Below are 27,309 nucleotides of genomic sequence, written 5' to 3'. Positions count from 1 at the left end.
CTTGTTGATACACTATGTTATTTTTGTTTGGGCTAATCTTTATGATTTCTGAGAGCCCGAGAGACTAGAGAGGTTGGTGACTGAGTTAGGGCCTGAGTGCCGAGCTGTGAGCTATATGTGTGTATATGGATTGGGTTGCACGCCGCAACGAGCCTTAGGGTTGTATATATGGATCGAGTGTCACACCGCAATGAGCCTTAGGGCTGTATATATATATATATATATATATATATATATATATATATATATATATATATATATATGGATCGGGTTGCACGCTGCAACGAGCCTTATGGCTATTTATATGGGATCGGGCTGCACACCGCAGCGATATAGCGCTTGGGCTGAAGGAGCCCTCTGGAGCCTGCACACCCCCAGTGAGCGCAGGTACCTATTGAGTGTTAGTATTGAGGGATGAGAGCCGAGTGATTGAGATGTTGTGACGAGTTGAGTGTCTGTTGCCCTAAGAGGCTGCACTTGTTTTTCATTTGTCGATGCACTTAGTTGCTATCTGTCATTATTGTAAAATTTTTGAAAGATTCTATATCCGGATTACCTGCACTGTAACTGTATAATTTGATTTGACTTGAACTTCTGGATTTGAAAGCATGTCTATTCTTTGCTGGAATTATTGAAAATGAACTGTATTTGTATAGCTCGTCACTTCCTTCTCAGTTCCTTATTTATTTTTGTTACTTGCTGAGTTGGTTGTACTCATGCTATACCCTGCACTACATGTGCAAATTCAGGTGTGTTTGATCACGGAGGTCATTGAGTTCGTGCGCGATCGAGTACCGGAGACTACGAGGTAGCTGCCGGCATCCGCATACCTTGTCTCTCCTTCTATGTTTTCTTTCTTTTCTGTATTGATACTTAGACACAGTTTGTATTAGACTGGATATCTAGATGCTCATGACTCAGTGACACCCCGATGTCGGGCTATTTTTTCGCACTTATGCTTTGGGTTTTACCCCATTTTTATGAAAGTCTCCGGTCATTTTAAATATATTAATATATTTATGTTAAATGTTGAAAGTGTTTTGGAGATGTCGGCTTGCCTAGTATCACGATAGGCGCCATCACGACGGGTTAGGTTTTGGGTCGTGACACAAGCACTTTATATTGATATTATTCTCACCAGGTTTAGCATGCAAGATTTTAAGAAAAGTTTTCTTCCTTTTAGGCATGGAATCTCTCTGTCAAAAGATCAGTCCCCATAAATGACTGATGAGATAGAAAAGATGAAGACATTCCCTTATGCTTGTGCTGTAGGGAGTCTTATGTATGCTATGTTATGTACTAGACCTGATATATGCTTTGTTGTTGGCATGGTTAGTAGATTTCAGTCTAATCCTGGACGAGAACACTGGACTGCCGTTAAACATATAATCAAGTACCTGAAATGGACTAGGGATTATATATTGGTTTATCACTCAGGTGATATTGCACCCATTGGCTATACTGATTCATATTTCCTGTCAGATAGAGATTCTAGAAAATCTACCTCACGATATATTTTTACCTTAGGAGGTTGAGCCTTAAGTTGGAGGAGTATCAAGAAATCATGTATTGCTGATTCCACCATGGAAGCTGAATATGTCGTTGCCTCTAAGGCAGCTGAAGAGGTTGTTTGGCTCGGGAACTTTCTAAAAGAGCTTAATGTAGTTCCTTCGGTTCAAGCACCAATTGAACTTTATTGTGACAATAGTGGTGCAGTTGCAAACTCGAAGGAACCAAGAAGCCATAAACGGAGTAAACATATTGAGCGTAAATATCATTTAATTTGGGACATAATTCAGAGAGGTGATGCAAAAGTGTTGAAGATTGCGTCATAGAACAATTTGGCAGACCCATTTACAAAGGGCTTGCCACATAAGATTTTTGACAAGCATGTAGAAGGAATGAGTATTAGAGTTGTAGACACATGGTTATGTGTCTAAGTAGGAGATTGTTAGGATATACTATTAACCATGCAGTTTAGTTATAGTATTGTATTTTATTCTTTATGGAATCATTATTTATTTGATTTATTTAATTAAATAAAGTATTATTTTAAATAGATTATTTGCTATATGTGTCCTTTTGTTATATAGTAGACAATTTAATGTATGAAGTCTTAGTTTATGCACAGAAGATTAAATTGTCGGTTCTCATAATTAATAAACTATGTTCACAATAGAATATATTATTGGAAAAAATATCTTGATGATTGTAGCATAAGATTAAAGCATAATTTATCTTGATTATGGGAATAGTTTCACTCCAACTTCTTGTGCTAGTATACTTAATGTATATTGACCGGACCAAGTAGAGAAAATATGTTTTTGTACTGAATATATATAAAATATTTTCTCGGATTCATTAAATGAGCTTATACTCTTAATCTTGATATAGTTATTATGATCAATGTGATTTGTTTATTGTTCTGATTTATCAAAAGGTACAACTCTATTCAGAGTTAGTGTATGCCTAATAGATTGAACAATAACAAATAGCATTTGTAAAATAATAATTAGTTGATAGAGTCTGTGACTCGGTTTTGAGTTTGATGATACCCCTTTATGTAAGCTTATAAGTTTTCATATGAAAACCCGGCTGGTGGATTTTATATCCGTCACATGAAATGGTTTAAGTGGAATTGCAAAGGATTTAATTAGTTGATTAAATTAAATTATCAGTGATTTAGTTTAATTAACTGGTATTTGTAATCTTAACATGAGGAGTTAAAATAAGTGTTAATGAATTTCGAAATTCATATCGAGGAGTTTAATTGTAGTTTTTAGTAGAATAAACTGCGATTAATTATAGTAGGATTAATTCATCTGAACTTTGAATTAATACTATAATTGGTAGCCTCTTATTGTTTCTGTGGTCCCTGCTATACCTAGTAAAAATCTGGACAGATTTGGGTAAAAAGTGACTAGGGAGAAAAGTTATCCTTTTGAGTTAGAGTAAGATTTTACTTGCACATAGCAAAATCCTACACGTTTTTAAGCCCCTTTTTCGGCTTAATTTCGGGTCTACAAAAGAAAGACCAGTTTCACCTAATAACCTACTCTTTAGAGTTGTATTATTTGCCCATTCAAATAAATTTCATCCGAGGTCTTACAAGGAGCATAGCAGAAGACTGCAACCCTGGATTCTTGCTCTGTGGAGAACCTGTACAACGTTTTTCAGAGATTAGTACTTCTAATCTCCGTATTGAATCATTATCTAGTTTACATGTTTGTGATACCTGGGTTATATGCTTACTTCCGCCGCTCATGTTCTAACATGTTTAACTTGAAACTCTGCTAGGGGAAAAAATGGATAAAAGTTTAAGATCATCCACTTTGGGGGATATTTGTATATTTCACCCAAAAAATAGTGGGCCAATCTTTTAGTGGGCCCGCCCTAACCCATGGACCCGTTTTCTAAAGCCACATAAGTTTTTTTTGTAAAAACAAATCTTAAAAGACAGAAAATATGGACTATTGTAGAATCAAATAGGACTTCCAATCTATTCTCCAAGTCTAGGCTTCAAGCTTGTTCGTCTATCACTTTCCATCATATTTACATGCTTCGAAGTTGCTTATAATGACAAGCTGATTTTTATTTAACCAATTAGCAAACTTTCTTGATGTGAACCTTAGATAAATCTTGTGATTTCACACCTATCTCCTAATAGTTCAACTTTTACTTAATGACAGTATGAATGTTATCCATTTGGTGATAATTCGGACATTTTAAGATTCATTCATTAGTAACACCACAAGTGATTTATTTGGATAAATTCTTGAAATCACAGATACAATATTGTATTTTTCTTTCTTTGTCCCTTTCGGTAATAAGGTTGATGTTGGGCATATTTCGATATGTGTTGATGTTACTTTACCTATGTTTTAACCGTTTTTGATGCTATTTGATCTTTAAAATGCCCAACATGGTTTAATTATTGATTTTATGACTAATTGAGTTATCTGTGATGAATTAGGGTGTTTGGAGTGCAAAAATATGAAGAAAAGGTGCCCTAGGTAGAGGAAGAGGGGTTGGATGCGTCGCATCCAATCTAGAGAAAAAAATCAAATTTCGTGCACCCTTAGCAGTGAAGTCGGCCCATAGCATCCGCCATAGCATCCGCACCTGGGCAAAGCTGAGAAGGAGGAACAAAGGGTGGATGCGACGCATCCACCCTAGCATGCGAAGCTGAGAAGTGGAGGACGAGGTGGATGCGACGCATCCACCCCAGCATCAATCCCTGAAGCTGAGTCGGATTAGGAATAGGAGAACTTTAGCCCACGACTTTTGTACGCAATATATAAGCCAAAAATGCCTCTTTTAGGGCATCTAACATATTGAAAAGGGGGAAAAAGCCACGACAAAGTTGGGGAACTACGGAATTCATCTTGAGTTCTTATTTTTCCTTCTTTTATTGATTCGTATGCACTCTTGTGAATTATTTGATGATTGCATGAATATGAGTGTCTAAGAACCCTACTATTCTAGGGTCATGGGTATACATGAATGTTGACGTTTGAAGTTTAATTTGACAAAGTTGATTTTATCATATTGGGTTGTTTATTTAATTCTGTTTTTAATTATTTTGCTGAGTAGCTAACAGTGAATTACTATCTACGAATCTAGAGTTGAACTCGAAAGTGGGAATTCTAGATTGCATATAGAATTAAATAGAGCAAGTTCTTGAACCCGGACATCGGGGAACAGATTCGCAATTAGGATAGAAATATACCTAATTGTCTTGCTCGGTTGAGATACAGGAAGTGTAAATGTATTCTTGTTAAACTTAATTCCATAGACATATAGGCATTAATTTAGCTTGAATAGGTGAGTAAGAACTCGACAGATTCTTATGAGTAATATCAACTATGTCAATCAACAATCCAGATAAATCAATTAGTTATTTTAAGCTAAGAATGCATTGTTAGATAACCCGTGACCCTGGAATATTATCTCCCATTGATTGTTATTTAAAACTATTTAAGTGTTGTGTTGATTTCTAGTATTTCATTAATTGATAGTTTTTAGGTAGTAAATTAGACAATTATCTATTTTATAAGAAATCGCTTGAATCGATAAGCTATTTGAGTTTGAATTAGTCAAAAGTTAATCATAAGTCTTCGTGGGAACGATACTTTATTCACTACTCTATTACTTGACGACCACGTATACTTGCGTGAGTGTGTTTGGTCCCAACAAATTTTTGGCGCCACTGCCGGGGACTTAGAAATTAGCTACTTGACTGAGTTAAGCTTTTATTACTTATTTATTCAAGTTTTAATTTTCAGTTTTCCTTGTTTGTGTTAACGCAGGATCTTCTTTTGAATGCGGAGGAGTAGAAGTGCAAACAACCTCCTTCCTTTTGATCCAGAAATTGAACGAACACTTCATAGAGTGAGAAGGGAAGTCGAAGCTAGAACGAGAATAGAAAGAGAGTTGGACATCGTAGTTCAACCACAGCCAATAGAGATGGCAGGTAATGAGGAGCGTCCGGTGATAGAAGCCGCAAGGCCCAATCTTGCTAATATGACTCAGGCTATCGTGAAGCCTAATATCACGGGGCATTTTGAACTCAAATAGTACATGGTACAGCTGATTCAGTCCACATGACAATATGTGGGTCTACCTCATGAAGATCCGCAGAGGCACATTCAGAACTTCTTGGAAATTACGGCCACTTACAATTATCCGAACGTTTCCAAGGACTATGTCAGGTTGACACTATTTCCCTTTTCATTGTTGGGGGAAGCTAAGGAATGGTTGCAAAAGGAGCCCGCGAACTCAATCCACACTTGGGATGATTTAGCAAGGAAATTTCTAATCATGTTTTTCCCCACTAAGAAGACAAAATTGCTGAGGAGCCAAATTCTTGGGTTCCAACAACGGGATGGAGAGACACTTCGTCAAGCTTGGGAAAGATACAAGAAGCTACAGAGAGACTGCCCACATCATTGTCAGACTGATGAGGTATTGGGTCACACTTTTGTTGATGGGCTAGACGAGGCATCAAAGATGAATCTTGATTCAGCTTGTGGGGGTAGTTGCATGGTGAGGCCGTATAGTGAAATACAACTCTTGCTAAATAACTTCACTGCTAATGACCATAATTGGCAAGGAGATGGGGACGCAAGAAGATCAATTAAACAGAAGGCAGCTGAGGTGATTAAGCTTGATGACTTCTCAGCCATGAGAGGAGATATTAAAAAGCTGGCAAATCAGATGAACATAATGACAATGCAACAAACACAACAGATGCAACATGTACAGCAAATGTCTATTTGCTGCGAACTATGTGGTGACAGTCATATGAGTGACATGTGCCCCATGAATCCTGAATCTATATACTATGTGGGGTAACAAAACAAAGGTCCGATGAATCAGCATGCACAATATGGGAACACTTACAATCCAAATTAGAGGAATCATCCTAACTTCTCATGGGGCGGAAATCAACAGAATCAGAATCAGTATAGGCCTCAAGGAAATTTAAATCAGCCTCAGAAGCCACCTCAACAAACAGAAGAGAGTACGAATGACTTGCTAAAAAAGTTGTTACTTGACAATCAACAGCCCAGGACCGATTTCAGAAATCTTGAGAGGCAAATGAGGCAGTTGGCAGCAAATCAAAATACTAGACCTACAGGCTCTCTTCCCAGTGATACAGAGAGGAACCCTCAAGTTAATGCAGTTACACTCAGAAACGGGAGGGAACTAGAGAAAGTGCCAAAGAAGAGAAAGGACAAATCTATACCTGAGGGGGAGCTGACCCCTAAGGCAATACACGAATCAAAGAAAAATGATGCAAGTTCAGAGCGAATGGAGGCTGCAAGGCCACCACCACCTTTCCCCCAGAGATTGCAGAAAAAGAATGACGATCGCATGTTCAACAAATTTCTCTCTATGTTGAGTCAGGTTCAATTAAATATTCCATTAGTGGATGTAATTCGTGAAATTCCAAAGTATGCTAAGTACATAAAAGATATAGTGGCTCACAAGAGGAAATTGACTGAGTTCGAGACAGTTGCACTTACTGAGGAGTGCACTTCAAGGGTCCAAAACAAGCTTCCTCAAAAGCTTAAGGATCCTGGCAGCTTCACCATTCCAGTGCGAATCAGTAATATTGATATAGGTCGTGCTCTTTGTGATTTGGGTGCAAGCATAAATCTGATGCCATTGTCCTTGTTTAAGCAATTGGGTCTGGGAGCTCCAAGACCAATCACTGTGATGTTGCAATTAGCTGATAGGTCCATAGCCTACCCTGAAAGAGTGATTGAAGATGTGCTGCGGCAAATTAGGAAATTTATCTTCCCAACTGACTTCATTATTCTAGATTTTGAGGCTGATGAACAAGTTCCAATCATATTGGGATGACTTCTCTTGGCTACTGGTGATGCAATAATTAAAGTGAGAGAAGGGAAAATGATTATGAGGGTGGACAAGGAGGAAGCAGTCTTCAATGTCTCCAAAGCAATCCAACTTTCCCGCCATTATGAGGAGCTCTCTATGATATCTGTTGTGGAGGTGGATGAGCAACTTCTTGACACGAGTGTATATCTAGATGACTCTCTAGAAAAAGCAATCTTGTTGTTTGATAGCTTGATGATTGATGATGAGGTTGAGGAGATGATGCATATCCTAGATGCATCATGTGCTTACATGCAAGGAATACACCCGTTTGAGCCCCTGAATAGGCCAAGTGGCCCCCCTCCAAAGCCGTCAATTGAAGAAGCTCCAAAATTGCAGCTTAAACCCCTACCGCCTCACCTTCAATATGCTTATTTGGGTAGTTCTGACACTTTACCTGTTATTGTTTCTTCTCACTTGTCTAAATTGCAGAAAGAAAAGCTATTGAGGGTGCTACGTGAGCACAAGCGAGCAATTGGGTGGACAATGTCTGACATTAAAGGCATTAGTCCAGCTTTATGCATGCATAAAATACTCATGGAGGACGGACACAAGCCAAGTGTAGAGAAACAACGCCGACTAAATCCAATCATGAAAGAGGTGGTAAGAAAAGAAGTGATTAAGTGGCTTGATGCAGGTATTGTATTTCCAATCTCTGATAGCAAATGGGTAAGCCCCGTCCAATGTGTGCCGAAGAAAGGAGGGATGACTGTAGTAGTTAATGAAAATAATGACTTAATTCCTACAAGAACTGTCACTGGATGGAGAATTTGCATAGATTATAGAAAATTGAACAATGCCACCCGGAAAGACCATTTTCCACTCCCCTTTATTGACCAAATGCTTGATAGGTTAGCTAGCCAGGAATACTACTATTTTATGGATGGTTATTCGGGGTATAATCACATTGCTATAGCCTTAGAGAACCAAGAGAAAACTACATTTACGTGTCCTTATGGCACGTATGCGTTCAAGAGAATGCCCTTTGGTCTTTGTAATGCATCTGCGACTTTTCAAAGGTGTATGATGGCTATTTTTACTGATATGGTTGAAAGATTTGTAGAAGTGTTCATGGATGATTTTTCTGTGTTTGGATGTTCTTTTGATAATTGTTTAATGAACCTTGATAAAGTGCTTGCTAGGTGTGAAGAGACGAACTTGGTACTAAACTGAGAAAAGTGCCATTTCATGGTACGTGAAGGTATAGTTTTGGGGCACAAGATGTCCAAAAGTGGTTTGCCGATGGACAAAGCAAAGGTGGAGGCGATTGAAAAATTACCCCCACCAACATCCGTCAAAGGCATTCGCAGTTTCTTGGGCCATGCAGGTTTTTATCGTCGTTTCATTAAAGATTTTTCGAAAATTTCTTATCCTTTGTGCAGGCTTCTTGAGAAAGATGTGCCCTTTAAGTTTGATGATGCCTGTCTGAGAGCATTTGAGGAGCTGAAGGGAAGGTTGATGACTGCACCAATTATCATTGGCCCAGATTGGGCGCAATCATTTGAATTGATGTGTGATGCAAGTGACATAGCAATCGGAGCTGTTTTGGGGCAAAAGAGGGATAAAATCTTTCACTCCATTTATTATGCGAGCAAAACTATGAATCCAGCTCAGATGAATTATACAGTTACTGAAAAGGAGTTGCTTGCAGTGGTGTGGGCGTTTGACAAGTTCAGATCATATCTAGTGGGAACCAAAGTCATCGTTTACACAGATCATTCAGCTATCAGATACTTGTTTGAAAAGAAAGATGCCAAGTCGAGACTGATTCGTTGGGTCCTCCTCTTGTAAGAATTTGACTTAGAGATCCGAGATCAAAAAGGGATAGAAAATCAAGTGGCTGATCACTTGTCCAGATTAGAAAGTCGGAACCATGTAGCTGAAGGAGGGTCAATCAAAGAAACATTTCCTGATGAGCAGTTATTAGCAGTCACCTCAGGTGAAGCCCCATGGTATGCAGATTATGTGAATTTTATTGCAAGTGGGGTGACGCCACTAGAATTGACACCTGACAATAGAAGAAGATTTTTACATGATGTGAGGCTCTACATGTGGGATGAGCCATTCTTATATAGGTAGTGCGCAGATCAGTTGGTGCGAAGGTGAGTTCCTGAGGAAGAGATGAATGCTATACTGCATGACTGCCATGCTTCGCCATATGGAGGTCATCACGGCGGGGATAGAACCGCCCAAAAAGTGCTACAATCAGGTTTCTATTGGCCAAAATTGTTTAAGGATGCACATGCCTTTGTTAAAAATTGTGACAGATGCCAAAGAACCGGAACTATCACAAGGAAGCACGAGATGCCCTTGCAAAATATTCTGGCAGTAGAGCTTTTTAATGTTTGGGGGATTGATTTCATGGGACCGTTTCCCATATTCTAATGGGCACAGGTACATCTTGGTGGCGGTCGACTATGTTTCTAAGTGGGTGGAGGCCATTGCTCTTCCTACTAATGACGCAAAGGTAGTGGTAAGCTTTATAAAGAAGCACATCTTCACACGTTTTGGGACTCCAAGAGTGTTAATAAGCGACAGGGGAACTCACTTTTGTAACAAATTACTGAATAATATTCTTGCAAAGTATGGAGTTAAGCATAAGGTTTCCACTGCCTATCATCCCCAAACGAGTGGTCAAGTAGAAGTTTCCAACAGAGAGGTAAAGCAGATTTTGGAGAAAACAGTAGTGGGAATAGAAAGGACTGGGCCGGAAAGCTGGATGACGCATTATGGGCATATCGCACTGCCTACAAGACCCCCATAGGTACTTCTCCGTACAGGTTGGTTTATAGGAAAGCATGCCACTTGCCCGTTGATCTTGAACACAAAGCCTATTGGGCGATTAAAAAGCTAAATATGGAGATGTACTTGGCCGGTGAGAAGAGATTGCTACAACTCAACGAGCTTGATGAATTTCGATTGCATGCGTATGAAAATGCCAAATTGTATAAAGAAAAGACAAAGAGGTGGCATGATAAGCACATCCAACATCGTGAGTTTGAGCCAGGTCAAGAAGTTCTCTTATTTAATTCGAGGCTAAAGCTTTTTCCCGGAAAGCTTAAATCTCGATGGTCGGGTCCGTTTGAAGTGGTTAGTGTGAAACCTCATGGGGCGGTGGAATTACGTGATACGAGTTCCAATGCGACATTCTTGGTAAATGGCCAGAGAGTAAAACACTATTGGGGCGGTGACATTCCATGTCACAAGACCTCGATGGATTTGGTGGAGGCATGAAGAACATGTTGCATCGTGCCGCGACGTTAAATCAGGCGCGTCTTGGGAAGCCACCCAAGTCCTGTTTTTCTTTTGTTTTCATAGTTAGTTCAATTTTTAGGAATTAGTTCTTATATTTTAGTTTATTTTTAGGAAAACAGGGTGGATGCATCGCATCCCCCTCAGCATAAAATTTTTTTTATATATATATTTTTTGACGGACCAATTGCTCAAGGCAGTGAAGTCTGCCTATTGCGTCCACAGCCGCATCCAAACAATTTCAGAGAAAGCAGTGGGGATGCGTCGCGTCCAAGCTCGCACGCACATGTAAGTGTTATATTTTAACACATCATATGCCCAACATGCCAAACACAATGAAACACGAAATTTCCCTCTGCCCAGACCCTCCCCTCTCATCTCACTTGCGACCAAACACATCTCCTCTCTTCTCTCACGACAGGTATGTATCTTCGCCCTCATTCTTTCTTTTTTTTTTACTCTCCTCACTCTCCTCTCTTCTCTCTCTCGCTGGTAGCAACAGACCCCCTACCCCAAATTCCCCTAGGTTAAGTTTTACCAATTTAAATGTCACACATGTGATTCAAAAAATTTGAGGTTTGGGGATATCATTCCTGTTAGTTGTAATGGTTGCGAGATGATAAACTATAATTCCCTTCATCTCATTAATTTTGGGAGGGTAGTCGAATTACCCCACTGATAGAAGAAACAAGGCACAACTGTTGCATATCACATGTTCGACGAATTGCCCGTGAAGGAAATTTAGGCGCCGGTGAAGTCTAAACAGTCCAAGAAACACTGGTATATGCTAGTGAATAAGTGTAGGGTCGTTTGTCTTGATTGTAGGAATGTTTTGAACCTATGAAAGATTTTCTAAGGGAATTGAACATCCGAAACATGCTAGACGTCTTGAATTGTAAAGTGTTACTCGATTTGAATTGTGTGAGCTCTATGCGTAATGATATGTCGTGAGAATAAGTGTGGGGTCGAGTGAGCTGCTATGTGTAATTGAACATGGTTAGTGAGCGTCGCTCGGATAAACCTTATGTTGTGCATAATGATATCTATATAGCGAAGTGCTTATTTGTAAACTTGAAAAGAGTTATCACATCCTTGCTGAAAGCCATGGGCTATAGTTTCATACAGTCATAAATGACACGACTAAGCAAATGATTGGAAGTGCTAGATGTTGCAACTGCTTTATAGCTGAACTTCACTATTCTATACGCTCATTGTTGATTTCTTCGCATTGCAGGTACTGAGGCTGGGAAATGGCAGCAACGAGCAAATAGTCCAAGCAACAAGACAAAGATCATAACAAGCAACCGCCCAAAAAGCCTACCGGAAAGGCAATATGTGCTCCATATCCACAGAAAAAAAGGAAGCGGACTGACAAAGAGAAGGAACTGCAGACTAGGCAGTTAATTGATAAATCAGAGCAAGAAGAGGAGGAACCATTAGTAAGGAGGACAGTGAAGAAGGCCAAGAAAAGGGATAGAGATAAGAGAACTTTTGCCAAACTAGAGTAAAGCCTCCAAACAGAGTGACCCGAATGATAAAGGAAAGTAGAAGATTACTGCAGAATCTGAGTCCGAGCCTGATTCGGATAATGAGCTTCTACATGTCGACATGAGTGACGAAGATGAGGGTGAACCAATAGACTGAGCTGCTTGGGATAAGAACTTTGTTAATGAAAAGGCATTCCAAGCTTATAATAAGATACTGAGTTCAAAGAAGTACATTCCAGAAAAGCCAATCAACATCGGAACACTTAAGAAAAAGTACCCAGAGTTTCTAAAATCAATTCGAGAGGTGAAACAATAGGGACCTATCTTGAAGGGTCACGGCAAAGCCAACCTCACTATCGTCAGAGAGCTTTACGCCAATTGGCATCATTCCAGGGGCAACATTGTGAGAGTACGAGGGGTGGATATTAATGTCTCAGCTGAAGCTCTGAATAATTTCTTAGGGGTACCACACACACTAACAGATAGGTTTGACTCCATATGCAAAGCACCGGATTATGCACACATTCGGTCAGTCCTATGCCCTAGGATGCAAATTGGAAGCATGGGAGTATGGAGTACCATTCTCTGGCCAAGGAATTCATGAGTGCGTTAGCACGTGTGGCTCTAAATTTCATATGCAACCATCTGATGCCATGCCAACACAAAACTGATGTCCCTCGTCACCGAGCACTAGTATTGTATGCTTTATTGGAGGGGATACCGCTCAACTTGGGAGCCATCATGCATGACCAAATACAGCGCACCAGGATGAATTACAAGTGGAGGTTGTTCTTTGCAAATACCCTATCGGCTTTCTTGACAGAGATGGGAGTACTATGGGACAAGGAGAATGAAGACATTGAGGCTAAAGCTCCAGGACCATATGATGTTACTCATATACTAGAGCCGAACAAGGGAAGGTCTTCTAAGCTCACCATTCAACAGTTGTTTGAGCAGAAGCAAGCTGATATGCAAGAGAACAGGGCTGAGTTGATAGCGACTCACGTAGAGTTGAGTGCCACCAGGGATGAGTTGAGTCAGACTCATGCGGATCTAAGTCGAGTCCAGACTGAGCAGGCCACAATGATAAGGGAGGTATCATTACTCCTCCATGCTCTGGTTCAACGTGCAGATATAGACATCTCACAGCTTCTTGCATCGTCCACTGTTGGACCATCCACTTCTGCTTCTCATATAGTCCCTGAGGCTCCACACACCATGCCTGCTGTGGCCGACGTACCACCTACTACAGACTCAGCTCTAGTTGGTGATGATAGGACTGTGACAGCTCTCCATATTCGTGAAGATGCTATTGCCAAGCCGGAGGGGGTCTTAATGAATGCCATGGATGCTGATGCTCTTCCACAGACTGCGGATGAGCCTTCCACCTTGACTTGAGGGAGTTTCTTCTCATCCTACTTTACGTTATTTGTGTGCATTGGGGGCAAAGCACGGTTTTAAATATGGGGTAGGGGTTATTCTTATTCTTGTGGATGAATGTACTTAACTGTTACAATTTTTGTTGATTTTGATACTATTAGAGGGCTGTAATATTCACTGGATTAATGGCCTATAATAGTTAGTAAATTCATCTATATGGAGTAACTCTCAGTTCATTATTGTGTGTAGTCGTAGAAAATAAAGGACTTTTCCCGATGACAGACTACCTGGACAGTTCTCTCGAGGGATTAAGGTCCTTAGAAAAACACAAAAAGATTTTTATTTGATTTTTAAATTTAGTGTTAGTATTAGGAGATTGACAGAAAACTAAAGAAAAGCACAAAAAAAAAAATAGAGTAGTAGCCTTGAGTAGTTAGTAAATTTTCTTTAGGTAGTAATAATCTCCTGTGGTTTTTCTTTGTGCCTCGGTTCTTTTCCATGTGATGTATTTTGAACCAGGTAGTAATTGTTTATTTTTAGAATAGATTAGGAATTTAGGAAATAAAAGGAGGAAGAGTGATGAACCTAAGCGCCCTTGACTTGGTTCATAGTAACATACTTATGCTTTGGCATGTGTAGTATCTCTCCTATATTTTGATATTAATCTTGATGCCTTTATATATATTGGATAGCATGTTTTGTGACGACTATTTCTCGTTTTCTTGACTTGTGTTCACTTTGCGCTTAATGCTTAATATCTCGTGGCTCCATGAATACTTGCATTGTTTGAGAGTTGGAATGTGATCGTCCTTAGTGAGTCATGTGCTATGTGTGGTGAGGTTTTTGTGTAGTCCATGTATTGTACTTATGTCTAGAACTTGCCCGGTATGTGAGTGAAGCGAAATTTGAGGTATTGCTCGGTTTGAAAAATAATTTTAGGCTTTCTTTTATCTTTTTGAGCTTATTGCTTATCACAAATAAAATCTATCCCTAGTTAACCATTTTGATCCTATTGACTTTTATTTGGTACCCACATTACAAGCCTATACCCTTTTTATTCTTAATTGACATTGTTTTGATCCTTTTACCTCTTAAAGCACTTTAATTGTTAGATGAGCACTAAAAGAAGTAAGAAGGAACTAAGTGTTGGGTGACTTTTGAGTGGAACCAATGAAAGGAAGAAAGGTGCACTTGTTTTGTAAAATACTACACCACTAGCGGAAAAAAAAAACAAAAAAAAGAAAGAAAGAAAAATATAGATGAATAAATTGCTGTCTTGTTCTTGCTAGTGGGTATAAATTAAAGTAGTACTTAAAGAAAGAGAAAATATTGTTTGGGGTGATATTATTTGTGAAATTGAAATGGTGTTGAAGAATTTGCGCTTAAGTTATTTGATGATGTGTTAAAGTGCTTAGGATGCTGAGTCACTATTCCTAAAATATATCCTACACTTCCCTTAGCCCACATTACAACCATGAAAAAGTCCTAATTTATTTTAGATCGAGCGAGCTTACATTAGTAGAGACTTACATTAAGGGCAAGCCTATGGTACCAATTGCATGCATGTGACTTCTTTGTGAGAGTGAGCGATTTTCTTTGATATATGTGAGTCATTAAAATATATTTGATCATGAGATTCGAATGTATGGATTGAACTCGCTCTCTTGTTCTTGTTGTAAGGGAACATGATTTCACGAGGGATAGGTAACGTTATTAGACTTCTCTGTGATGTTAGGTGTTCAAGCCATGAGTGCATTGTGACATTGAGTCAGTTTTTGAGGTTAGGATTGTTGTGAGCATGTTGTCTTTGTCTGAATATTTTTAAATAATGACACAAGTAAAGGGAAGTGTATATGATGCATATTCTAGAGCCTAATTGTTGCAAATGACCATGGTCATAGGTGTAAGGGTGCTTTGAATGATAAGAGCTTAATTTTGTTTCGTCTACTATAGTGATGGTTTGTTCGAGGACGAACAAAGGTTTAAGTGTGGGGTGGTGATGTTAGGCATATTTCGATATGTGTTGATGTTACTTTACCCATGTTTTAACCGCTTTTTGATGCTATTTGATCTTTAAAATACCCAACATGGTTTAATTATTCATTTTATGACAAATTGAGTTGTGTGTGATGAATTAGGGTGTTTGGAGTGCAAAAATATGAAGAAAAGGTGCCCTAGGTAGAGGAAGAGAGGTTGGATGCGTCGCATCCAATCTAGAGAAAAAAATCAGATTTCGTGCACCCTTAGCAGTGAAGTCGGCCCATAGCATCCGCCATAGCATCCGCACCTAGGCAAAGCTGAGAAGGAGGAACAAAGGGTGGATGCGACGCATCCACCCTAGCATGCGAAGCTGAGAAGTAGAGGACAAGGTGGATGCGACGCATCCACCCCAGCATCAATCCCTGAAGCTGAGTCGGATTAGGAATAGGAGAACTTTAGCCCACGACTTTTGTACGTAATATATAAACCAAAAATGCCTCTTTTAGGTCATCTAATATATTGGGAAGGGGGAAAAAGCCACGACAAAGCTGGGGAATCACGGAATTCATCTTGAGTTCTTATTTTTCCTTCTTTTATTGATTCGTATGCACTCTTGTGAATTATTTGATGATTGCATGAACATGAGTGGCTAAGAACCCTATTATTCTAGGGTCATGGATATAATTCTGTTTTTAATTAATTTGCTGAGTAGCTAACAGTGAATTACTATCTATGAATCTAGAGTTGAACTCGAAAGTGGGAATTCTAGATTGCATATAGAATTAAATAGAGCAAGTTCTTGAACCCGGACATCGGGGAACGGATTCGCAATTAGGATAGAAATATACGTAATTGTCTTGCTCGGTTGAGATATAGGAAGTGTAAATGCATTCTTGTTAAACTTAATTCCATAGACATGTAGGCATTAAGTTAGCTTGAATAGGCGAGTAAGAACTCGACAGATTCTTATGAGTAATATCAACCCTATCAATCAACAATCCAGATAAATTAATTAGTTATTTTAAGCTAAGAATGCAACATGATTGTTAGATAACCCGTGACCTTGGAATATTATCTCCCATTGATTGTTATTTAAAACTATTTAAGTGTTGTGTTGATTTTAGTATTTCATTAATTGATAGTTTTTAGGTAGTAAATTAGACAATTATCTATTTTATAAGAAATCACTTGAAGCGATAAGCTATTTGAGTTTGAATTAGTCAAAAGTTAATCATAAGTCTTCGTGGGAACGATACTTTATTCACTACTTTATTACTTGACGACCACGTATACTTGCGTGAGTGTGTTTGGTCCCAACAAAGGTATACTTATTTTGTCCGTCTTTCCACTTCTTCCCTGCTATGAACATAGGTGGGCGGAAGTAGAAATCGAGCTACGGGTTCAACATCGAACTCAGTAGCTTTTGCTCAAATAATGTATTTTGTATTATGAAATTCATTAAGTATGTATAAATATTAAATCTAGAATCTAAATATTAACACTTGAAGTCGTTGTTCTAAATTTTAGGACCCATTAACTAAAAATCCTTAGCCCCTGGCTATGAATCCATCCAAGAAGGCAATCCTCACTTGGAGGGAGGGAAAACAGTTCATTTCAATTTAATATATAGAGTATATTACTGCCAGCATGATAGAGACTTTGATGGGGTTCTTTAGGACAAACTAAGCATTTCTAGAACAACTAAATTTTGTGGCCCTGGATCTAGGGTTACAAAACCAAACGTGTTGATGCCAATTTAGATGCCTTATTATACTTCTACCTTTTATTTTAGGGTTTAACTCATATATATATATATATATATATATATATATATATATATATATATGTAAAATTTCTTATATACTATGAGGTCACTTAAAGATATTAACATGTAATGTTTCATAAAAAGTGGGATTTATAATATGAAATAAGATGGATTACCTGATATAATATATAAAAATATTATTTATTTTACACATTAGGTGAATATATGTTAAACCTTTTATTTTATTGGTTTTAACTTTTATAGATCGACAGTTAAATATTTGTTTATACTGTTAGGTCACTTAAAAAATAAGTACAAGTAATTACTCATAAGTGAAACTATTTATCTGAAAAATAACAGAAGCAACCTGCTATGAAAAGTTAAATTATACTAATTGTATAAAGATTCTTTACACCATAAGAATGTATGAGCAATATTTATTTTATCCGTTGGGATAATACATAAATGGGAAAATTTCTAAATAAAATTTTGCCTCTTATTAGAGTAGTAATTCTCTTCTTCTACTCTAGTTATACACAGTATATAGTTTGCAAATGAAGTAAAATTCAGAAGAACTCTAAATCAAGAACCATGACCAACTGCAGAGGCGGATGGAGCCTATGTTCATTGAATTCAATTGAACCCAATATTTTTGATACAAAATGTAACTAGTAATAATCTAATAGATATATATATAAAAAAAGTACTGAAATTTCAATAAACCGATAATTTGAAATGAAAATTACAATGAGTTTTCAGTACTAAAAGATTAAATCTATCAAGTTTAAATCTTGAATTCTTTTCTGACTAAATGTTCAAATGTGACAGAAAGATTTATGAATCAGAAGACTTGTCCAATATGTTTCAGAAATCCAGGGTTATTCACATACTAGTACTCAAATAGCTAGTAAGCAAAGATTCTCTTCAGACTTACATGATATATAGAAGAAAAAGAAGAAGATGGAAATGCAAATTTACTCATGAATACACAGGTAAAACATTTCAAAGTGCTTACTGTAATAACTTAAGAAGTATCTCTAAGGTCTCAAATCTGAGCCTTAAGAACGGAGAAACTCCTTATAGAAAGAGCTTTCCCCTTTATAGTTCTTTCCATTTTTGCACCAGATCCTGTAATCGGTAGGTCAAATTCCTCTGTTCAAGTGATCGAGTTGAAGCTTTGGGGATAGAGCGGAGCGAAGTCGGGAAGAGGAGTAGAGTCCAGCTTCTCTTTCCCTTTCTTCAATAATATTGTTTCCACCAACCTTATTTTGGTTAACTCTTTCACCTTCTAACTCTCTATGCTTGTGCAAATACCTCTTTAATGGCTCAACATAATCATCAAATCCCAAACTTCCCAAAGCCCAACAAATATCATCTCCATTCACAGTCTTTCTCTTCTCATTGTGACACTTATCTGAGGCTTCTCCAGTGACAAAACTAATAAACTCAGAAACACATTCTTGCATAGTTTCTTTAGCTTCTTTTGAAATCTTGGCATTTGGTGGTAGAATTTGCTTCATAATTCTCCCAACATTAGCTATTGGAAGTAATCGTTCTTGCTCCTTAATCACTACATCTTCAGTACTTGAGGAACCACTAATTGAATAATTGTAAGATTTATGACTTTCTCTATCATATTTAGAACCTAATATGTTGATATTATCAACCATCTTTTTCTTTCTATAAGGAGAAACCTATAACACGTCTGTCTATAGTTTGTTTCTTTATAAGCCCATTTGCATTTTATTATGTTTAATGAAGAGCTTAACTTTTATCAGTATAAGAAATATTTTAGGTCAATATAAGAGATAATTATAGTTAACTAAGTTTATAATAATTGTGAGACCCCTAAAAAATAAGTTAAGACCTATTAGAACATGTTAACATGTATATATTTATTTTTTATATTGTAAGTGTATATAAGTTAATTCCTTAAATATTATATCAAAACCGTGCAGAAGTTAAAACTTGTGATGCATATCAGAGTGTACAAAACTTAAAACTTTATAATATAGTGTAATATAGCAAAAGATTCGGTAAAATATACAAATTAAATAGCATCTATACGAAACGTAATGGCAGGCAGATTCATGGCACTAAGTTAGGTAAATTTTTACTTATGTATGATTGTATGTTATTCGAGGATGCTAAAGATGGTTTTCTAGGTTTTATATGTATATAATATTGCTTTCATCAATTAGTGATTATATGGTCCCCTCTCCATTCTCTTCTAATTACTCTTTAAGTTGAAAGTGGAAACCCTTGAGTTTGATAACCTACTAAGTAGGTTTTGACAGAAGAAAATTGTCACTTTGGTCTCCAAGAAAGAAGGGCGATAATAATATATAGGTTTAGCTGGCATACATGTGTCTTGATTTGGCAGGCAAAGTTGAGTAAATTAATGAAAAATAGGACACTAATTATTGGTGCAGAATTATTAATTAAGTTACATGTAAGGATTGGAACTGTGTCTTCTAAATTATCGTGGCACTCAAGCGTTAGGAAAATGACTTTTTAAAAAATAAAAATAAAAATAAAATTGGGAAAATGACTTGTTGGATTATTTAGAAAATTATAAAAAAAAAAATTATTCACACTCAATATTTATACTAGCTTAATAAATATATAACATGTGTCTTTATATACATAATATTTAGTTAATACAGTATAATTTAATAATAGTAAACTAATTATACATACACGCTTACCTTAACTTTATGATTTAATAATGGTAAATTATTACAATTTGATGTAAACATTGGATGTGAGTAAGCTTTTTTAAGCAAGAAAAAATTTCACTCACAATTTGATGTGCACATTGGTAAATTGATGATTAGTCAACTTCAGAAGAATATCCACATGAGATAAGGCTCAGTTCACGATCTCGAAGAACTACATTATAGTCTTGACAAATGACGTATAATAGTTACTTCTTTCGATCAATTATTACAAAATGAAAAAGTAATATTGAGAGACATAATTAAATAAATAAAATATGTTTTTTCTAATAATTTAAAATTTAAATGCAATGATTTCACGTTTTAGTGTGGTATTAGAATAGGCTATTATTGAGATAGCTAATATCATTATTTTAATATAAAATTTATATAAATTTTAGTTAATATCCATAACCAAACACAAAAATAAATATTATTTCAAATTTTATCCCACGATTAGTATCGTTATCACCTTAACAAAATGACCCCTTATGTTATTATGGACATAGTCCAATAGGCACATTTGTGTTTGATGGCAAGACAAGATGAGTTGAGTACCAGTACTTGAATTTTAGTAACAATTAAACTTGAATTTTTTATTTTATCTTTATTAATAAATTTTTATAGCTATACAAATATTATACATGCTTAATATCATATTTCGTAAAATTTTTATAACCAAAAAATAATTTTTCCCTAAAGTCCGTTATTAATTGAACTACGTTATATAAATCGAAATAGAGAGTTTTATAGCTTTACCCACAAAAACTAAACTACTTATCTTTACCTACCTATTAATTTTTCTACCCATCAAACTAATCACTCTTCCTACCCATTGCAGCTTTTGTGAGTAATTGTGTCTTTTTTTCTTCTCATTTTCTTTTTTTATTTCTCTGCTTTTGTTTTTTCTTTCTTTCTTTTCTCCTTTTATTTTTTCTCATTTTTATTTATTTATTTTCTTTCTTCTTCTTTTTTTCTGTTCATATATTTGTTTTTCAGAATCATATTATTCTTTATTTTTTTTATTCACCATAATCTGCTTTTATACTCAATTTGGATCGTTTCTTTACATTTTTTTATTTTTATTTTTCTTTCCTTTTGTTTATTTTTTTTTAATTTCGTGTTCCTTTTCTAATTTCATTCAAAAAAAATTTAATTTCCTTTTTTTCCCATATTACTATTTTATGTCTTCCGACACCTACTTATACAATGAATATTATTTTCATAGAACTCCATCAACATTCATTTAAGAAAATATTTGCAAGGACCTAGTTGGAAAAATTTTAAAAAATAAAATAAAAAATGACTTATTTATTACGGTATGCTGTTATATCATATTGTATACTATAACAGTATAATGTTACTATAACCATAACTTTAGCTCTGCACAATAGCACCTAGATGATTCAACAAATAGCAGTCGAACTATACTATTATGGTATATTGTATACTATTACAACATATTGTTGCAATATATTGCATATTATTACAATATACCATTATACTATATTGTATACAATAGTAGTATATTATTGCAGTATAACTATATACTCTTACAATATATTGTATACCATAGCAGTATACTGTTAGGTAACTGTGTTCTTTTTCGATTATTATAGTATACCGTTGTAGTATATTGTATAATATAATAATATACTATTGCAGTATAATTATATACTCCTACAACATATTGTGTACCATAGCGGTATACTGTTGGGTAACTGTGTTCTTTTTCGAATTTCAAGTGAAAAATTCAATCTCAATCACCTCAAATTAGCTCCAACTGCGATCAAATATAGAAAAGTATTTTTATTAGCATGAAAGAAATTTTGAGTATGTAGTTTCGAAGTATATGGGTTTGATTAAAACGTAATGCGATAAAAATGATTCATATGGTTGATCATAATTGATTAGAGATTGAGACATGGTGGACCAATTTATTTATTTTATTATGCCATTGGTTCATAGTTAATAAGTATGTGAATTTATTTCAAAATTAAAAAACAATGCTAGAGTTATTTCTACATATTAGATTAGATTTGTTAAAGCAAAGCTGAATAATTTTTTTTTTTTTTCTTCTTCTTTTGTGGAAGGCTTGGAATCAAACTCGCGACCACAGAGGCTATGAGCCACCATTCCACCTGCCACCTAACCAATGTATACCATCCAACACTTGGTTGCTCGCTTAGTATATTGAACAAACTTGACATGCATAGCACATGGTTACCGTGCACTATGTATTTCTGAAAAAAAAAAAAACTCGGGTAACAATCTTTTACTGCAGATGTTAGCCCAAGCCTATATAGCCAGGGGCGGCCGAAGTAAATATAGCACGTGCTAGTCAGTGTTCGGATGAGTAATTAAAAAATAGCCACTATTTAACTGTAATACGAAAAGTTCCAACATAATATACTGGAGATTGGTGCACCTGTGTATGAACTTCCAGCATATTATACCGGAATTCCAACACACGGAAAATTCCAGCATAATATACTGGAGATTGGAGCACATGTGTATGAACTTCCAGCATATTATGCTGGAATTCCAGTATATTATGCTGGAAGTCTAGTATATTATGCTGTAATATTTTTCAGATTTTAAACAGTGTTTTCGTTCAGATTTATCTTTACATGAAAAGTGGCTAAATTTCGATTACTTTTGATACTGTGACTATTTTTTAATTACCACTTGTAAATCTGCCTATTTTTGAATTTCACCCGCGGCCGAAGGGTAAGGCTACTAAAGCCACTGTCTTAGGTCCCCAAAACTAAAGGGCCCCAAAAATATTACTAGGAGTATACTATATTATTATGCATAACATATACTACTTAATTTTATACAATAATTATTAATAAGAGATTTCAAATTTTAACAATTTATTTATTTTGTTGAGGTTATAAAGATGAGTTAGAAAGTTCATTCATTTCTTTTCATTTTTTTGTCTATTTTATTTTCTGACTTTAACTCATCGTCTCTTACTTAGCTACTTTATTTAGTCATAGTTTGATGGATCAATACATTAGAAAGAAATTTTTTTGTCTCATTATTTATATGAATTTTACGAAATAAATTTAAGGGACCTTTTAATATAGCTTGGCTTTAGTCCACTAAATCTATTGAGCCGCCTCTGTATATAGCACTTGGGATACATGCGTATATATATATATATATATATATATATATATATAAATTAATGTTCTTTTTTTTATTTTTTTATATTATCTCATTTGCTAAATTTTCACATCATTTTGGTTCCCAACTCCTCTCCATGGGGCTAGTAGGCTCGTTCTATGTTTTCAAGCCTTTGAATAGGTATTGAGGTAAGTTCTAAGTATTATGGCGTAAAATATTCATACACAATCAATTTATTTAAGTAGTAATTATAAGTAATTCTATTTAATAACGTTAATTTATTATTTGAAATAGATGATAAGTAACATAATATAATAAGTTAAATTATACTGATAATATAATATTATTATACTGATAATATATGTTACCTAAATCTTAAATTTTATATTACATTTGTTTAAGAAGATGAAATGTTCCGAGTATATATTACAGTCAATTTTTTATATTTTAACTCTGTTTTACGCAATAATTTTATTTAACTTATATAGTTTTTTTTTAATGTAGTTAAAAACTAATTCAACTTTAAACTAGAATATGAAAGTTAGGAATACAAACTCAACTTTATATAGTAGGCAGTTAACACACAGTCACACATACGTTCGTGCATGCGAGAGAAGTAAGATGCGTGGCAGAGAGAAAACAAGCAGTTTTTAAGTTTGTGGGAAATATAATTGCATCTTTATCTTTGTAAGTCGGCCCCCCTTTTCCCATGAAAGTGGACAAAAGTTAGATCAGTCCAAAACTGCTTGAAATAATGAGAAATTAAGATAAGTACAACACATATATTAAATTCAACTGAGATGCATATAAACATTTGTTTTTATTGTCTTGATTGGCTGAGTTGGCTAGGCGAGTGCTACGTGAAAGAACTGTAATTGATTTTCTTTACTAACTGTCTAATCCTGTCGTATTGAACTTGTTTAATGCGATTTATATATCCTATATAATTTGTGAGTTATTGCATAATGAATAAGTTATCTAGTGCGCACCAAAAGAATAAAAAGAAACAAATTATACGTCCCTGGTTCTTTTTCACAATTCTGTTTTACTCTTTGACAATTGAGTTGGAAGGTCAACATTTGCTATTCATACTTTGAAGTCTAATTACAAGGCACCCTTTTTCCAGCTTTTGGGAACTGATATTCAATGTTCATGGGAGGTGAAACTAGTTGTTGTTTATGATAAATTCGTTGTTATATACTAGTAGTAGTATTTATGAAGTATCATTTGCTTCTTAGTCTTCTTCTCCTCCTCAAATTTCTAGCTCTGTGTGTTTAACGAATTCTGTATGTGTAACTGACTTTATTATTTTCTGCTTGAGTTATATATATAATAGTAATAACTACACCAATCTTAATCAAGTTCTAATTGGTGATACGAATTCTCGTCGATCATGTTGCTCCATTTAAATTATATATTTCGTATTATGAGAAATTTTTAGTCAATTTTAAACTAATTGTCAGCTTACAACACATCATCAATATGAATAAGTTCACCTTGATAGAGTTATGCTTGAACTAGGTATACATATAAAAGAAATTAAATGATATACATATAATAGAATCATACTATTATGAACTCATTAAATTTTATTAAATTTAAATTCTAATTTCGCTCCTTTTTCTATCTATTATTGCTCACATTACTTGCTTTTGCAGTGGCTAGTTATTCAATAAAGTTCTAAAAGTTGATGCTGAGGTACAAATCAAGAAGAGGGGTGACTAGCACACAAGTTCATATGGCAGACCAAAGTTCTTTTCCTTCTCCCAATTCCACCCAAAATCACAAAAATAAACCAATTTCATCCTTAATTTCTCCAAGATTTTTCAATAGTTTTCTAACCAGAAGCCTATCTGACACTGAAACTACTAAAACAACAGTAAATACGTCTCAATTTCAAACAAGTCGGGATCGACTATATGACTTTGAAACTATTACTAGCCCAAATTCCATTCTTGATAGCATGCACAATTTCAATCTTGGGAACCCTTTTGGTTATGATAGAACATCATCAAAGCCCATCACTAAAAAGCCTTCAAATAACAAGATGGAATCAGAAAGTATTGGACTTGCTCTCATTGATTCCAAGGAAATTAGCAGTGTTTCTAAGGCTTTGTTTGGAGCAAAGCTCAAAGTTGAAATCCCATGTTCTTCAACTGAGTCCCTAGAAGTTAAAAAAATTTCTTCTGGGGATGTTGGTGAAGGGCTAAGTTTAACAGAAATGGAGAGTTCAGAGGATTACACTTGTGTGATAAGTCATGGTCCAAATCCAAAAACAACTCATATATTTGATAATTGCATTGTGGAACGCTGCTGTGGAGTTAGAAAATTGTCTGAATTGACAAAAGAGAATGGATTTTTGGGAGGTGATTCAAATTCTTGTTTGCCAGAGAAAATTCTGAGTTGTTGCAACTCTTGCAAAGTTGATCAAACAGAGTGCAAAGACATATACATGTAAGTTCTTGTATTAGGAATAGATCCTTTTTGTTTGTTTGTAACTCTTGCCTATGTATGAGCTTACAGTTTAGTTGTATTGGTAGATAGTATATCTGGGTTCGAGTTCAATTTTCATTATAACTTAGTTGATTCACTGGGTTCAAGATCAATTATTATACCTATTCAGTAAATTTTTAAACATATATAATTCGAACTAAAATTACTAGGTTCGAATGATCTCATGCTTCACATTCGTCTTTCACATTATAAGTGTGTCTTCAATTCGCGCTATCCCTATTTCTCTTTACCATAATAATTAGTTTTTTTTTAAAAAAAAATTAAACACATTTTCATTTGAGCTTCGCAATTAAATGTAATCGGTTCCACTTAGGTAGAAAGAAGGATGATCAAATGTTAGCATATAGTTTGATTATGATGAATCTCATGAAGTGAATTGAATAGAAAGAAAATATAGAATTAAATAATTGATTCTATCTAGGTTTTTACCTAAATTAAATTGTCCTTTGACTGTTTATTTTGGCGTCTGAGTTCGGTTGCACATACCTTTATTTTATTGAGCCAGTTTGTTATTTTTCATCAATACATGTATTAAATTTGAATATTAATCTTTCATCATTTTATTTATTGCTAGACCACTTCTTTGAATGTATGTACAACTGTAATTTTAAACGTTCATGATGATTATGAACGATAAAAACAGTCAATACTTGTATTAGGGTAGACTGTATGCATCATACTTATCGGAATGCGAACTTTTCTTAAACTTTATGTGAACACGATATATCTTGTATATTGAATTATCCGTGTCATGATAATTATGGACAATATTTATGTACGATTTAGACAGATGAAAAGTAATCACTTAAAACGTTATATGATGTAAGAGCAATCTTTGTACATCCTGCAGGGGTGAAAAAGACTTAACTTGCAGCCATGAATGCCAAGAGATGATTTTGGAAGGCCAAGGCCAGGAATCAACGAATGAGAGATGATGAATTGTACTATGATTTTAGGACTATAGTGATATTTATTTTCATGCTTATCTGCTTTGTCACTTTTGGAAGAATTTTGGCATCTTTAAAAGTGGATATGAATGAAGTCTATTTTCTAATATGAGTGAGATAAGACTTGTGGTGGACCAATGAGAAGGTTGTTGCTCCGTCAAATATAACGTGGTTTTGTTGGAATTCTTTTTGACTTTCTAATCTTATACTCCATTTTCTTTGCCTTATAATTACGATGTAATCTCTCTAATAGTACAATTTAAGAGTTTAAGCCTATGAGTTTGCTTACTTTATTGATCTTTAAATTCTAATAAAAATTTTGAGAAGTTGACATCAGCATAAAATTTGTCAATTCATTATAATTGTCGTTAAAGTCGAACAGAAATTTGGTAAGTAATCTAGCAACGCAGAACTCCTGAGGTTGTAAGTCTAGGTGACTCGATGTTTAAAAGAAAAACGCAGATATGCTCGATCAAAGAAAAAATAAAAGAGAAAAATATACAAATAGTCATTTAAAAAAAATATTAGTGTATATTTTTTTATATAGTCATTAGTGTATATCTTTTCGTTTCTATATAATATTTGAAATTTATTTATTAAAATTGTTCTAATTTTGTATATTACTTGCCCTAAACAAGGATTACTTACAAATTATATACATTCCACTTTAAAAGACTCCGAATTCATTATTAGTGCCTTAAATTAGGGGATTTACTTATACCATTTTTTTTTCT

At 35.2% G+C, this 27,309-nt stretch overlaps 2 protein-coding genes across 2 annotated transcripts; one reads left to right on the top strand and one right to left on the bottom strand.

Moving 5' to 3' along the window:
- Positions 1–18,407: 18,407 nt before the first annotated feature.
- On the bottom strand, positions 18,408–18,935 carry LOC104092761 (nuclear transcription factor Y subunit B-5-like). The gene has a single exon (XM_009598424.4). It carries the CDS (start codon positions 18,933–18,935, stop codon positions 18,408–18,410), a length of 528 nt encoding a protein of 175 aa, XP_009596719.1.
- Positions 18,936–24,090: 5,155 nt separating this feature from the next.
- LOC104092760 (FCS-Like Zinc finger 8-like) lies at positions 24,091–26,768 on the top strand. The gene is made up of 2 exons (XM_070194827.1): positions 24,091–25,568; positions 26,479–26,768. Exons 1-2 carry the CDS (start codon positions 24,805–24,807, stop codon positions 26,561–26,563), a joined length of 849 nt encoding a protein of 282 aa, XP_070050928.1. The 5' UTR covers positions 24,091–24,804; the 3' UTR covers positions 26,564–26,768.
- Positions 26,769–27,309: the final 541 nt, after the last annotated feature.

The sequence above is a fragment of the Nicotiana tomentosiformis genome, chromosome 2, assembly GCF_000390325.3.
Source record: "Nicotiana tomentosiformis chromosome 2, ASM39032v3, whole genome shotgun sequence".
In the NCBI taxonomy this organism is placed as follows: domain Eukaryota; kingdom Viridiplantae; phylum Streptophyta; class Magnoliopsida; order Solanales; family Solanaceae; genus Nicotiana; species Nicotiana tomentosiformis.
This window is presented reverse-complemented; position numbering and strand designations above follow the sequence as displayed.